Source organism: Indicator indicator, chromosome 8, assembly GCF_027791375.1.
Source record: "Indicator indicator isolate 239-I01 chromosome 8, UM_Iind_1.1, whole genome shotgun sequence".
Taxonomy (NCBI): domain Eukaryota; kingdom Metazoa; phylum Chordata; class Aves; order Piciformes; family Indicatoridae; genus Indicator; species Indicator indicator.
Window position 1 is genome coordinate 38,427,593 of NC_072017.1, and position 13,907 is coordinate 38,441,499.

Sequence of the window (13,907 nt, forward strand, 5' to 3'; positions counted from 1 at the left end):
CCAGGGAGACCTAATAGTGGCCTTCCAGTACCTGAAGGGAGCCTATAAGAAAGCCAGGAAGGAGCCATTTACAAGGGCTTGTAGTGACAGGACAAGGGGCAATGGATTTGAGCTGGAAGAGAACAGATTTAGACTGGAGTAAGGGCAGTGAGACACTGGAACAGGTTGCCCAGGGAGGTTGTGGATGCCCCCTCCATGGAGGTGTTCAAAGCCAGACTGGGCAAGGCCTTGAGCCTAGTGGAAGGTGTCCTTGCCTAGGACAGGAGGGTTGGAACTAGATGATCATTAAGTTCCCTTCCAACCCAAACCATTGTGTGATTCTCTGATTCCCACTGTGAACACTTAACATTCCACATGTCACCACTAAAGCATATTTCTGAAGAAACTTCTCTCTTTCATTCCCTGACTTCCTGAATTTCCACTTTTCAGTGTTCAGAATTGGGTTTAAGCTATTTTTGATCTGGAAGCACCCACTCAAAGGGCTTCACATCATGACTTATTTGATTTTGGGAGAACGAGTTGAATATATTAGACATTTATTAATGCAATTACAGGGCTGGGTAGATAGCAGCAACGCAATATCAATGTCAGCAGATCCCTAAGTGTGGGGAGGTGCAACCCCACCACATGGGAGAACAAAAAGACTTTTATGTACACAAGCCTACTTCTTCTCAGCATATATTCAGAAAACAATGGGTGAGATTTTTCTAGTGGCCACGCTCCAAGGGGTCATACATTTGTAAACTGAAGCCCAAATCTTTTCATCTTCTGTGGCAGCATGCTAATCACCTTTATATGCTGAATTTAACCTTCAGGCATCAGCAATTTGTGTTCCCTGTATTTTTCCACTGCTTAAAAGGACGGAAACAACACTAAAGGTAACAAAGTAACACCAAAAGGAAAGTGCTTTTTCTTTTCAGCTGATTCTAAAACTGAAATACAGTCAAAAGAAAATGTAATTGGTTTTAAGTCCATTCTAGAAAACATCGCATGTAAATGACCATCTTTCCCAACCAGTGCTGAAGAAGGATTAGGGCTGGAAATCCCAAATACTAATTCACCATTTACTTGCAGTTCAGAAACCCTGTCAACAAGGAGCAGAGAAACCCTCCGTGTTGTCTTAGCTTCTTACCATAGGGTACACGAGGATGGTTTCCATTTGCAACAGGATCTGGTGCCCCAGCAGCTTCTGTTCCTGAGCCAGTCAGGGGAATTGTGCTCTCGTCAGAGGCTTTGGCACCAGGAAGCTCTTTAAAGACTGGTGTTTCTTCATCTTGAATTTTATCAAGACTCTCATCTGATATCCTTGACAATGCAGCATCTTTCTTTAACCGGCCTGAGGAAATAACAGCACTGTAATTTTACACCCAATCCATCTGACTTGCTGCTCGTGTTTCCACTGTTTGCATCAAGAGCAGAGATCAAGGTGGATACAATAACCTGGCTCTTTTACATACATATTCTTTATTTCTAACACTTATCTTTACTAAATTCATCTGAGAAAACTCTAGAGCATCTTTGTTTCTTCCTAAAAAACGGGACAAAGCAGGTAACTGCAGTAAACCCCTGAGCTGCTCATTTATTAATGAAATCTGAAACTTGTCTCTGAGTTTTATTTGGTGAGAGCAGCAAAGTAAATACACAAAACACTGTAAGGCTAAAAGCTGTGATCAGCCCAACTTTACTGTAAAGATAAAGAAACCACTTAAAAATAGTAATTCTGCCAGATTTTTCCTCTTTAATATTTCCTTCATAAAATATAAACTGGGTTATATTTCAGTATTTAGTTTCTGGTTTTGCTAGACCCTAGAAGTGAGCGCTGCAATGGATTGCCTAACGAGGTTTCGAATTTCTACCGCTGCAGGTTCTTAAGAGCAGGTTACACAAACACACAAGGAATAGTTTAAGCTCATCCTGCCTGTGGGTGGGGACTGAACTAGCTGACCTCTCAAGGGCACTCCTAGCTCTGAAAATATATTTTCCAGGATTTTGCATTGCTCATATTTCATCAACCAACCACTTACTTTCGATTTTCCTCTTCATCCACGGGCACACAAAAATCCAGACTAAGATGGCAAATATTAAGGATACGCCGATTGAGATTAGAGCAATGGCCCACATGGGCAGTACCAGTCCCAGTACTGTGAAGAGAAAGAAAAGAAAAACCCAGCAAACTGTAAATTAACACCACTTCATTATCTTAGGCAGTGGCAGAGTGGTCTGTTGTAGAAAAGCCTGTGCTCAGTTCGGCTTCAAAACCAGCATGAATGAGCCAATCGCTTTTCACATATAGAACAGTTAGTGCAGGATTTAAAGGTCTAGTTGGCTTCCAGTTCTCTGTTACCCCACTGTGAGCTTATTTCCAAAGAAGTCAGGAGTAAAACTCCCACATCAGGGCTGCTTAACCAAGTTTGCTGTGATTTTATACATTAATGCACGTTAAACCACAGTGGCCATAAAGTATTTACCTGATCTTTGCTCTGGCCAACAAAGCCTGATGTTCAGTTTAATCTAAACCATTATTCAATTATGATAAAAGCTTAATGTAGCACTTGAGATCTGAGGTCTCAGTCCTGCAATGCATGATCATGTCAATAATTTGTGTTCCTGGAAGCAGCTCCCCAAGAGAGTTCCTTGAGTTTGTTCAATCAAATGATCAGACCCTTAATGAAGAAAGAGCTTTGGCTTTGATCTTTCAAATCTGTATTTGCACGCCTAGCTTGAAACCTAGGTGATTAATTCATCCTTGTGAGCAAATGTCACCAGGGCAGAGGCCTGGGAGAGTAAATATGTATTTCCTGAGTATCAAAAACAGCCTCTCACCTTTGTAGTCACACACTTTAGAGACTGCTAAGCTGAAACAGAAAGGACATTAAGATTCTTATTTCACTTATTTTGCAGTGTGCCTGACCTACTTCCGCGGTACAACCAGTGAGGAAATGTTGGTTATACAGCTGATTTACTGTGAAACATCTTGGACACACAGCCAGTTAGACTTCAGAAAAAGGAATAGTTGTATTACCCTCAAACTGGGCACTTCTCAAGCATTTTATTAATTTCAGTAATTCCATGCTACTGATTGCACTTATCTAGTACTTCTAGTTTGTCAAGTTTTAGAGAAAGCAAATTTTTGTTCCAAAAAGGTCTAAGCCTGCTTCCTTCATTCAGGGGCATGTCCAGGAGTCTCTCCTCAATTGCCTGTTTGTTCATAGTTCTGAGGCAGCAATCTAGCCTAGATAACATTTAGCCACCAGAGCCTTCAATAAAGTAGTCAAAACCATTGAACAGCTCTTTTCTGAACTCGTTTGCTACAAGTGCATATTTAAGTGCACTCTAAGTCAAGTTAAATATAAATATGGAAATGCAAACATATAACCATAAAAATGTGTGAACAGAAATATATGAAGAGATAGAAATATAAATAAGTGCAAATATAAATACAAATATAAATAAAAGTAACATCGAAATGCACATAAAATATACAGAAATGGAAATAAAATCCTTAAAATGACATGTATCATTTCCTTCTTGAGTTGAGTTGCAGTGAGGACATAGCACCCAAGAAGACAACACATTCAATGCAGGAACAGCCTCAGGGCTTCTGAGCATTGATGGGAAATAAGTAAATTTAACTAATAGGCTCCATGCCAGAACAGTGACTCTGCTGATTTCAACAGAGCTATTAGGTCAGGCTGAGTGCAAACAGCCTACCTGCTCTTACCACCTACTCTGAACCTGCCCTCTTGATGCATATATCTGGCGTAGCTTCGAGACCCCAACACACACTCAGATTTACAAAGCCAAAGCTGGCAGCTCAGTATTGCCCCTTCCTCTGAAAAGGGTTTTTTTGGTAAGCTGTGCTCTTTCCCACTAACCAAAGTGGTCAGGCAGGAGTCATAAAAAGAGATGCACAAATAGAAGCAGGTGGGGAAATGTATAATTTATTCTTAGAATCATAGAATGCTTTGAGTTGGAAAAGACCTTTAGAAGGCATCTAGTCCAACCGCCCTGGGACATCCCCAACTAGATCAGGTTGCTCAGAGCCCCATCCACCCTGACCTTGAATGTCTGCAGGGATGGGGCCTCCACCACATGCCTGGACAACTTGTTTCAGTGTTCCACCACCCTCATAGTAAAGAAATTCCTCCTAATGTCCAACTTAAATCTACCCTCCTTTAGTCTAAAACCATTGCCCCTCTTCCTGTCACTACAAGCCCTTGTAAACAATCCCTCCTCAGCTTTCTCGTAGCCGCCTTTCAGCTACTGGCAGGCCCTCCTTAACTAGTAGATAATGGTGTGGTGTCAGTGCTGGCAGAGCATCATTCCAGCCCCTCCTGTGCCCCTGCAGATGGCTCACTCACCTGGTGCTCCTGTGTACATGATGGAAAACACGTTAATAGCGATGGTAGCAGCATAGAACACTGGAAGTGCGCGGAGGCCGTTGGGCACAGGGTCTTCCTGCATTGAAATCCAGGGGAAGCAAAGGAAATATTAGGTGGATTTTCCACAGGATTGTCATCAGCATGATCTGCCATGAGCAAAACACGTGCTCCCCAGTTCAGTGCCAGGCAGGTGGACCTTTTGGGTGGATGGTGAGGAAAGGATGGTGACCTTAATCTGGGTGCACCCAAAGCCACACCACCGGTCCTGGCAAGTACCGAGTGTTCTGGGGGAGCTTGACACTGTTAATGGGAACCAGGCACCAGGCAGGTTGTACTTTCAGGTCAGCTGCAGACCTCCTGGGTTTCTTTCTGTGAGCATTTCCTCACTGGTCTTGTCTCAAAAATGAGTAGCGTCCCTTTCACTTGGCACGACTGAAAGATGCCAGGCAGGACAGAGCTTTAATACATTTTGTGAGTGGGCTACAGCAGTCAGTGCAGCATGTGCCTAACACAACCTCCTTCCTAACCTCTCCATTTCAACTGAGACACGCTGGTACTTTCCCCCAGCTAACAGAGAGCTCTGAAATGTTGAGTGCCTGGCCACATGAAGCAGGTAAGATAAATAAAGCAAGGTTGCTGCTGCGCCTGCTGCCCGCCACAGGCTCGTGCCCTCCACGCTCAGAAGGCAAGGCTCAGCTGACGGCGCAGCGGAAACGCGCCGCGCGAGCCAGGCAGAGAGCCTTTGTGAGGAGACTGCCTTGGCCTTTTGAGGGGCTCCACGTGTTTGCAAAGAGCCTGGCAAAGTTAAGGGCTGGCTAATGCGGGTTTGTTTCTTGCTGCCATGAGCTGCAAAAAGGGTGCCAAGAGCAGGCTGCGGCCACCCTGCGCTGTGCCCTGGTCCCAAAGCACCAGGCAGCACAGGCTGTATTCCGCAGGGCCAACTGCTATTCAGACACCCCCAAACAAGGTCATGAACCCCTACACCAGGCCATGGGCTTGCAAGCTAAAAAGCTGGTCTTTCTTCATGCACGCACACAATGCAAGCCACTACCCGCTGGTGCCAGAAGCCCTACAGATCTTACTACATTGTGAATGGCACAGGTGGCAGTCAGAAGACTGTTTCCTCAGCTTGAACTTTTTCTGCCTCTTGAATGATTAAATATGTGGCTTTTATACCAGAGTTCATGTGATTTTGATGACTGATTTCTAAAGTTGTTAGGTTTTGAACACAACAGAGGAACTTTTCCTCGTCCTTTATGCAACTTGAGTCGTTTTCAATTCAAAGCCAATCAAATTTATCAGCTGATTTTATTGCTGACATTTATTTACACCAGAAATAAAGACTGATGAAGCTGAGGCTACAGGTGGTGCTATTTATAGCAAGAGAATCAATGCCTCATCTATTTAAGTTGCCTGTATAACTGCTAATATAGCGTCCCTTATTTTAAGTCATTGTCATGCGCCACTGCACTCCCCCGTTTCAGTAAGCTGGGTGGTGTGAGCGAAACAGAAAGAGCAGATAAAAGCATTCTGGTTCCCAGCTTATGCTGGGGTGCCAGGCAAATCATCTTCCACAACACAAACAGGTGGATTGATGGCACCTCAGAGCTGCCACTTTTGCCCAAGGTCACTAAAACTCATGTTTCTAGAGAGTCTAGGAAAAATGCAGATGCCCATCTTCTGATGCCTAAGGTCTAGAAAACAAAGCTTACCATTTCACAACTGTGACACAGCAATTAGAGCATCCCCAAGGGAGAAGTGTTCTGCTTAAATAACAGTCATAAGTCAATAACTTTTTACTAGTACAGAAGCAACCTCAGTGCACCATCCTTTAATCAAAGCGAATATACAATAGCAATTATCGTGCAGCACTTTCTAAGCCTCAAATGCTTGTCAGATTACTTACTCCGAGCTTTCAGAAGTGCTAAGAGCAGTTGCAATGGCTGTTAAAAAACAAAACAAAACAAAACCAAAACAAACCCAAACCAAAATGAAACAAACTAGTGTCCTGTTCAAAAAGCAACTCCAGAAATGCAAGTACCCAAATGGGAGACTAGAACACAGCCTTCATATCAAGTGAGATTTCTTTACCTTGTTTAAAATGAAGAATCTAATCAGCACAAAGAGGACTCCAGACATCAAGCCAGATAACAGTGGGGAAATAAACCAAGAGGCAACTGTGTTGAAAGAAAGACAGAATAAAACATGAAATTAGCAGTCTGCCTGCATAATAGTTAAGTGGTTAATAGGCAAGACATTTAAAACAGTTCTTGTACAACTGGAGTGAGTGCTTCATATGCATTGTGTCCTTGTGGCCAAGAAGGCAAATGGTATCCTGGGGTGCATTAAGAAAAGTGTGGCCAGCAGATCAAGGGAGGTTCTCCACCCCCTCTGCTCTGCCCTGGAATATTGTGTCCAATTCAGGGCTCCCCAGTTCAAAAGGGACAGGGATATATTAGACAGTGGTCCAACACAGGCTATGAGGATGATGAAGAGACTGGAGCATCTGTCTTATAAGGAAAGGCTGAGAGACCTGGGGCTGTTTAGTCTGGAGAAGAGAAGGCTGAGAGGGGATCTAATCAATATTTAAAGATGATCATTTCTTTTCAGTGGTGTCCTGTGGACAAGGGGCAATGGATACAAACTGGAATACAAGGAAGTTCTATCTCAACATGATAAAATATTTCAGTATCATAAGGGCGATGGAGCCCTGAAGCACACTGCCCAGAGAGGTTGTGAAGTCTCCTTCTTTGGAGACATTCAAAACCCATTGGATGTGTTCCTGTGTGGCCTGCCCTAGATAATCCTGCTTTGGCAGGGGGGTTGGACTCGATCTCCAGAGGCCCCTTCCAACCATGATTCTGTGATTTATAACTCATGTCCACTGGCACTCATGAAAGTAAAGTAATGCTAGGCACAATCAGAAACACCACCCAAAATATTTCCCTGCAAGTTTAGGAATCAATTTCATCAGGAAATTTGCTTGTAGTTGGATGCAAAGTGGACCAAGACAGCTCTGTAATTTCCTAATTGTTGTGATCAGGAATGTGTCAAGTGGAAAGCATTCAGCAGGATGGTGTGCTGCTGGCAGGGTGAAAGTCTCCAATTTCCAAAATGATATAGGAGCATCAACTGTAATGAATTAAAGTGAGCACATTTTTTGCAGGCCAGATTTGCAAGTGTCCAGGGCTGACTTAACCACAGTAGGTGGCAAACCTCCTACCGCTTTCAATAAAAGCAGATTAGGGCAGTGCTCTGAGAACTCACCCAGAGTGATTTATGGTGTGCAGTACAGTTAACAGATTGATTCTGCTGTCATTACAAACTGTCTTCTACTTCTGACAGAATTAAAAAAAAATTCCACATTGCTTCAGCTCCTCTGAAGCTCTAGAGTATTTCCATGCCTTCAGCATCAATCCTTTTACTACAGGGTTTGGGCTGTGACTTGGGTTACAGGGCTTCCAAAACAATAATGAAAACTCCTCCACATGCCTGCTTGGCTGTGCTGATCCTGGCAGTGGGAGGCTGTATGTTAAGCATGTGCTGCATGCCCAGCTTTTGCCTCCTTGAAGATGGTGGGTGGAGAAACAGGACTGTGGGCATTATTCACATGATGGCTAGCATTGTTGAGAGCAAGAACGAGGTGGTATGAGCCACCACAAAAAGAATTAGAAGAGGAGGAATGTCACCTTGAAGCAGATCTCTGAGGCACAATGTATCCTCGACTTACTGAGGGAGCTCTATCTAAACATGAGGAGGAACTTCTTTACTTTGAGGGTGGCGGAGCACTGGAACAGGTGCCATCTCAGGTGTCCTCCTGGATGCCATCCTGTGCAACCTGCTCTAGGTGAACCCTCTCTGACATAGTGGTTGGACTAGCTGATCTCCAGAGATCCCTTCCAACCCCTGTCATCCTCTTATTCTGCTGGGGAAGCACAGCTTGCACCTCACCCCTTCATCCACTAGAGACACACTGCAGCCCTTAATGAACCCTCTGACTGACGGGACCGGAGTGAAGAATGATGTAAGGAGGGAGAGCTAGCAGCACAAAGCAGACTCCTGGGGAGGTTTTTTTCTGCAATCAGTGCACACTACTTCACACTACCCTCATGCATGAAAGGAACCAGCACTTACCAATCTTGACAAGCTGCATCCACTGGACTCCCTGCGTGCCAATTGCCACCAGAGAGAATCCGATCGTAGCACCTACGATGCAATGGGTCCCTGATATGGGGAGTTTCAAGAATGATGCAATCAGCTGCCAAACAGCAGAGCCTAGGAAAAAACAACACCCCAACACATGGTATAGAAGCAACAACAGCAACAATCATGTCATGCAGAAAATTCTTCACCACATACCCACATTCCTTCATGAGTGCTGCCTACACTCTGCATGTACAAGAGAGAGCTTCTGAAGAGAGTTTCTGTTCTAGCTCTAAAAGCAGATACCAAGATAGTATAACAGCAGCTTTGAATGCAGCATCTTACTTGATTACTTTCTATTACTAACAGCTCTTTACATTGCACAATGGTTCTGCTTTTGGTTTTTGAAGGCTTTCAATATTCACAGCCTGTCTGAGTAAATACACAGACTGCTCCCAGTCTGCACCAAGCTCAGAAAACTTCATTTTGTGGACTTGGAAGCCTGCAACTGATCAGTGTGATCAGTTCAACTATCCATGAACTATTCATGCTCTTAAATTCAGATGTGACCAGAGAAAGGCTGATATTATGTGACACATGGCCCTGCAGAGTTCTCCATAGGAAAAATGGATAGTGGAGGCAATAAGGACTCTCTCACTGCCTTCATTTGCAGCTCATTATGGCACTGGAGAAACTTAGAACAGCAGAAATCTTAGTTATGTGGTAGCCAAAGATACCCTTGGCATAAGGAAGTAAGATTCCCATGACAACTAAGGGTTGGTGGATAGTGGTCTATAAAGTAAATGCAATGTCTGGTGTCCCAATAAACATCCCAGGAGGGATGTTTGCCAAGAGTGAAGAAAAAGAATAAGACCCCAAGCATCAGAGAAGATGCCTTCTATTTGTTTTCAGTCCCATTTTCCAGTAGTTGGGTCAGACCACAGCTGGCCACCAAGTCCTCAAGCACACAGCTCCATGCTCTGACTCATTGTCACAGTGCAAGGATCCAGGTTCCCTGCTCCTCTTGCAGTGGTGCTAACATCAGGACACTGAAATAGTTTTGACAGTGACACAAGGTTTCTGTGGATCTCGCCGAACAGTGGAGAATTCTCAGAAAGGTCTCTTCTTCATGGCCTTAAGATTAAATCTTCATGTGTTAAGAAGCCCAAGTGGCAGCAATTAAACTGCCACAAGGGCTCTGGTACTTTCTGGTACTTTCACAGATCTGCAATGGACCCAGATGGCAAATCCAGGTCACTGACCATACGCTGTTAGGCCAAATCTCAGCCTCCATGTTCAATCAGAACAGAAGAAATTGGCTTGGAAGTCCTGAGACAGAGCCATCTGCAAATGGTGATGTGCTGGCATCATCTGCAGCTACGTCTGGAAGTCAACCAGTTTGTAAACCTGATCTCTCCTGGGGTACTATCCCAAAACAACTGCTACTCCCATTGCTGTTGGAAATTCTAGATCAAACAAGGAACACCTGCTCTTTCATTTGCTGGCTTCTCTTTCCCTGTACTAAAAAAAAAAAAAAAAAAGTTCACTTTGAAACCTTTGACACGAACTTAAGAGACCAGCAAGTGGAAGTGAGGTGAAAGAGAAAACAGATGGCAACATCTAGAAAGAGCCAAATACATTGAGCCATAGATGTCTCGTTACAAAATAGTCAAGTCTAAAATATAGGGAAAATGCAACCAAGCTGTAACTGCGCTGCACTATTCCTTATTTAAACAACTTTGCCTTGAAAACAAACAGGAGAGCAAGAGGGCAAGTGGTAGAGCACTGATGGATGGTCTGAGAAGGACACTGTGTGGGCTAAAGAAGTTTAAGTAATCACATTAAGGAATAGAAGAAAAAACAAATTAAGGCAGAGGAGGACTTCTCTCTGGAGCTTGCAATGCCTTAACTACCTACATCGAAGCTTTAACTCCTCTAAGACAAAATGCATGTTCCCCAGTTTTGATCTTTGCAGAACTAGCCTAGGGAGCAGGAGGCTCACTAGACCTGTCACAGAGCCCCAGCTTCAGGCTAGTTGCTGTCTCCTAAAGAAAGGGGGTTGGCTGCAGACCACCCCAACCAAGAGACACCAGCACCAGCTTTCAGCTCAGGGTATGTTTCATGTTCCCCTGCAGCTGCAGGCACTGCATCCATTTTCTTGAGGATCTGGTGCTGTGTGACAGGCACAAGACCCTGCCAAGTATGATGCTACCTGCAAGACCTAGTACTTTGCTTTGCCAGTCCTGGCTGGGATGTCCTCTTTGTTGGTGGCACCTGCTCAGTTGCACCAGCTGCTGACTCCAGCTCCCACCAGGACCACTAGAACAACACTTGGGCAGCTCTTGACAACGGCCTGACAAGTGGTTAATGCTAGGGAACTACTACAATTTCCTCCCAAGAACAGCAGTCCCTAACTTCCCAATTGCCTAACAAACATTTTAATAGACTACAAATTATTGCAAAATGTTACATCTAAAAATTTTAATCCTGTTGCTCCCTGCTTCCTTTTCTCTTAGGAGAGAAGTTTGCCCTGAAAATCACCATCTGCTGCTTGCTGCAAGCATCAAAGGATCTTCCACCAACATCTGGAAAGAGGATACAGTGACTTTTGGTCTCTCCCAGGCTGTTGACTCATTTAAGCCTCATCGAAATTCAGAAGCTAAATCCATTTGCAAAAACATGATCATGAGGCATGAGGGAACGGGGGCGGGGGGAAAACGCCAAGCAACAACAGAAAGAGGAAAAGAAAACATCCAGGAGGGCTCGGGGAAAACACAGAAAAAACACCACCCCCATATCCAGAGAAAAAGCTGGAGATGGAGTTGAGGAAGAAAAGATGAAAATCTGCAGTTTGTGATTAATTCTGAGATTTAAAATGTGGAATTTCTTCTTAATGCCCTTACTGGTGGAAGGGAATGCAACTGGTCATGAAGTTCACACGGGCTTATGTAAATATGCATGCAAATAAGTTGTTTTTTTGAGCTTCTGGCCAGTTGCCTCTGCAGGGGGCATCAGAGATTTAAAACTTTGCCAGGCCAGGATCAGGATGCCAGAAATAGATACAGAAAAAGAAAAGGACCCTTTCCCCAGTAGGGACCGTGAGTATCGAGAACGTGCAGGTCAGAAGGTGCAGGCCACTTACATTTCAGACTGCTCCCAGACACACACCCATGGGAAATGATGGAGCTATCTCAGAAGGCTAAACGTTGCAGTGGAGAGGTACTAGGAATCCACCTGACAGCTTGAGGGAAAGATCAGAAACCTGCAGCTGACCTTGCAAAAGAGGAGCTGATGGCAGGTGCCCAAGGGCATTGGATGCGTTTGAACTTGGCAGCTTCACAGAGGGACAGTTTGGAGAAGCAGATGTGGTCTCAGCAGCTCTTTGTCACTAACCACTCCCTCTCCCCCTTGAGCAGAAGGTAGTCAAACTTCAGGAGAGTCACGGGCAATGAAAGCCTAAGTGAACCACTTCCCTGCTCTCAAGCACACAAAGCCAGCTCAGACAAGTCCAGAAACTGGCACTTATCATCCATCTTGATCCATTAAAATTTAGGAAAGCAAAGTTTTCCCATTGCCCAAAAGAAATGGGTGAATAACCACATGTATTAGACCTCTGCATAGATGCACCTATCTCATGTGCAGGTCCTGCCTGAAAACTGGGGAGGCTAGAGGGGGTAGGTGGAGATACTATTTAGGTTAGATTTAAGGAAGTTTAAGGAAGAAAACTTTGATTGGAGCACCCCTTTCAAAGAGAGGACCTGCAATGCACAAATAAACCACATTGCTTTGTTGTGAGATGCCACAGACCTGGCAGACTGAAGAAGTGGTGATGGGATGGTCAGGCTGGCCCCTTGCCTGGGCTGCCTCTCCAACAGAGAAAGAGTTTCCTTCCTGCTGTCTCCTGCCCTTTAAACGCAGGTTTGCTATTGATCCATGAGGGAGCTCTCCAAAAGCTCACAAAGCCTCTTGCATATAAACAAAGAGTAAATAAGGTGGCTTAATGTTACTTACCTCAGAACATGCTATTTGTTCTGAAGGGAGATTAATTTAACTGCAAAGAAAAGCAGGGGAGCAGACTCTAAGGTACCCTGAACTGCTGTCCCTTTGAGTCAGAAAAATTAAAAACACCTTAAACATGTGACCATGAATTTTTACTGCTCCTTTAGTTTTGCCACAGGCAAGAGTGAAGTGTGTGATCAGCTGCAATCACTCAGACAAGCACTTTAAGCAAGTATGTTGGGATCTTCTGTAATTTTTTTTACAACAATTCAGGTAAGTCCTTCTCAAGCTGCTATTTCTGTAAGGTCTTCTGTACAGTCACAAATGCTGTGCTTGCAGATGTCTCATTTACCATCATAAACATCTGCTAAATCATTTTTTCAGTACCCTAGGAGTACATCTATATGATCCCTCATGTTAAACTTTATTTTTCTTCTACTACTTAAATGGCTGAGCCATTGAAAAATGCAAATTATTAGAACCACTTTAAAACACAAAAAACCACAGGAGCCTAAAAGAGGAATACCCAGGGCCCCGCACTCATACAAAACCAGACCTGCAGGTGCAGAAGATGAGAAGACTCAATGAGCACTATTGAGAAGGAGCAAGATGACAAGCACACAGGGAAGGTTACTTGGAAGAGGAAAGCGCTACTTACCAACCATGGCACTCACTTCTCCTGCCATCAGCAGCGGGACGGTGTTGTTGTAGAGGTTAACATCGATGATACCTTTCCTAATGGTTTCTCCTACTTTTGCTCCCAACAACACTGAGCCAGTGGTCTCAAAAACTGAAGCCAGAATGCAAGCCTGGCGCAAAGTAACGACGCCAGAGCCCACGGCCGTTCCGAAAGAATTGGCAACATCATTTGCACCAACAGAAAAGGCTAAAATAAAAGCAATGATAAACCCCACAATGACCATCCACAGGTACTCATCCATTGCCATCTTTTCCCCACACCGTAGATCAGCTTTCCCCTTTGCAAAGAGTTAATAGGCAGGGCTGGAGGGCACCGCAACGGATTTGGAAAGCAGATTTCTTGTAAACAATGAGTTCTCTCTGGAAAGTGCTGGGTAGTGTTAGAATGTGAAGAAACTGCTAACTGCTGATTTTCAAACTACTATAAATACTGTTCATTTGGCTGCCTTCGGTCAGCAGTGAAATACATTCCATATTTTGCTCCCAAACTGGTACAACTGTGATGTTCTGTCCTGCAACAGAAAACAAACAAACAAAAGAAATAAAAGAAATCTTTTTTAACAAAAAAAAAAGAAAAGGAAAAAAAAAAAAAAAAGGAGGGAGAGCCCATAACAATGTGTGTTTTCAGAAGTAAACATGATTTAAACCCGCTAATGGGGTCCTACCTCAGCATGTGACTGTTCT

At 44.1% G+C, this 13,907-nt stretch overlaps 1 protein-coding gene across 1 annotated transcript in view; it reads right to left on the bottom strand.

Annotated features, from left to right (window-relative positions):
• Nucleotides 1-13,492, bottom strand: part of SLC20A2 (solute carrier family 20 member 2) — a 35,002-nt gene extending 21,510 nt beyond the window's left edge. Inside the window, exons 1-6 of the mRNA XM_054383026.1 lie at nt 13,183-13,492; nt 8,517-8,657; nt 6,474-6,559; nt 4,362-4,458; nt 2,025-2,141; nt 1,133-1,336 (exon numbers count right to left, since the gene is read on the bottom strand). Coding sequence (XP_054239001.1) covers nt 1,133-1,336; nt 2,025-2,141; nt 4,362-4,458; nt 6,474-6,559; nt 8,517-8,657; nt 13,183-13,471 — 934 coding nt within the window. The 5' untranslated portion in view covers nt 13,472-13,492. The remainder of the gene's footprint in view (nt 1-1,132; nt 1,337-2,024; nt 2,142-4,361; nt 4,459-6,473; nt 6,560-8,516; nt 8,658-13,182) is intronic.
• Nucleotides 13,493-13,907: the final 415 nt, after the last annotated feature.